The sequence below is a fragment of the Trichechus manatus genome, unplaced genomic scaffold (genome assembly GCF_000243295.1).
Source record: "Trichechus manatus latirostris isolate Lorelei unplaced genomic scaffold, TriManLat1.0 scaffold00249, whole genome shotgun sequence".
Taxonomy (NCBI): Eukaryota; Metazoa; Chordata; class Mammalia; order Sirenia; family Trichechidae; genus Trichechus; species Trichechus manatus.
This window is the reverse complement of record NW_004444185.1, coordinates 2,276,101-2,277,716: the sequence shown is the minus strand read 5'-3', so window position 1 is coordinate 2,277,716 and position 1,616 is coordinate 2,276,101. Positions and strand designations below refer to the sequence as shown.

The 1,616-nt window shown below is 39.5% G+C and overlaps 1 protein-coding gene across 3 annotated transcripts in view; it reads left to right on the top strand.

Annotated features, from left to right (window-relative positions):
• PSMD1 (proteasome 26S subunit, non-ATPase 1) overlaps nt 1–1,616 on the top strand; it is a 108,403-nt gene that overhangs the window by 24,491 nt on the left and 82,296 nt on the right. For all 3 annotated transcript variants that reach the window (XM_012559438.1, XM_004389504.2, XM_023724509.1), the window contains one exon: nt 510–683. In XM_012559438.1, coding sequence (XP_012414892.1) covers nt 510–683 — 174 coding nt within the window. The remainder of the gene's footprint in view (nt 1–509; nt 684–1,616) is intronic.

Genomic DNA, 1,616 nt, shown 5'->3' with positions numbered 1-1,616 from the left:
AAATTCAGGGTGTCAGCTCCAGGGGAAGTCTTTCTCTCTCTGTTGGCCTTCTCATCAATGTTCCCCCGGACTAGGAGCTTCTCTGCACAGGGACCCTGGTCCAAAGGATGCGCTCTGCTCCCGGCACTACTTTCTTGATGGTATGAGGTCCTCTCTGTGTTTGTTTTTAATAAAAGGTAGAAATCCTTTTCTTATGAAGACTGTCTAAGCCATTTCTGAAAGGATGGGTTGAAGTAAGTTATTTGCATAGTCTAGGATGAATTTGGAAAAATGCTATAAAACGAGAAAAAAATTGAAGCATTAGTGATGTTTTCTAATCAAAGTGTGACTAGGTCTCTTAAAGGCTCTCCTGGTTTGAGTGATAAAGTTGTATGTGAGAGAACCCCGTACTTCTTCGTTCTCTTTCAGGAAGTGAACATTCTGGAGAAAAGGCAGTAATCATAGAAACTGTTATTTCTCTTTTCCTCTCTTTCTCTTGCTGACACCTTTATTGTGGCTCAAAATCACAGGGTCATGAGAAGGAAGCATTACAGTTAATGGCAACATACCTTCCCAAGGACACTTCCCCAGGATCAGCCTATCAGGAAGGTGGAGGCCTGTATGCATTGGGTCTCATCCATGCCAATCATGGTGGCGATATAATCGACTATTTGCTTAACCAGCTTAAGAATGCCAGCAATGATGTAAGTATTAGAATGGAAAACTAAATTTCCATTACTTAAAAGTCCAGGAAAACGTTATATTTGCCAAATTATTTTAGGGAGTAGAAATTTTATAGCATTTTGGGATACTTAAAACAGTACCACTGTTCTCATGGAGCCCTGGTGGCGAAGTGGTTACGAGCTCAGGCTGCTAACCAAAAGGTCAACAGTTGGAATCCACTAGTTGCTTCTTGGAAACCCTATGGGGCAGTTCTGCTCTGTCCTGTAGGGTTGCTGTGAGTCAGAATAGACTCGATGGCACACAGCAAAACAACAACTTGTCTCATAAAGTTTTTTAAAAAAAGAAGCAATTTACTGTCCTTCTCAGTAGGTTAAAAGTGTGCTTTTCAATCTTTTAAAACCTGTGTGGGATAATCAAAACATGGTACAAGGTGTTTGTAAAACATAATACTGTTTTCCCATACTTAAAAAAGAAGTAAAACCCACTGCCACTGGGTCAATTCTGACTCATAGTGACCCTATAGGACAGAGTAGAATTGCCCCTTAGTGTTTCCAAGGCTGTAAATCTTTATAGAAGTAGATCGTCAAGTCTTTCTCCCACAGAGTGGCTAGTAGGTTCAAAGCACCAACATTTTGGTTAGCAGCTGAGCGCTTAACCACTGCATCACCAGGGCTCCTTTACTTTAGAGTGTTGGAATGAATTAACTGTAAGTGATTTTAACGATCACTTAGTCTCCCCTATCATTTTATAGGATAGTAAGGCCCAAAGAGATTACATATACTCTGGGAAATCAGAATTCTTGCTTGTTTTGATTTTTTATCATTTTTTTAGAAGTAATTCTCTTGGAAAAACTTATTAAGAAGTTCTGTTCTTATTTTAAGGAGCCTGGGGATATGATTTTAGACATAACTTTTATGTTAGCGTAAACTGTTTTAGAAGGCTATCGGGAGAAT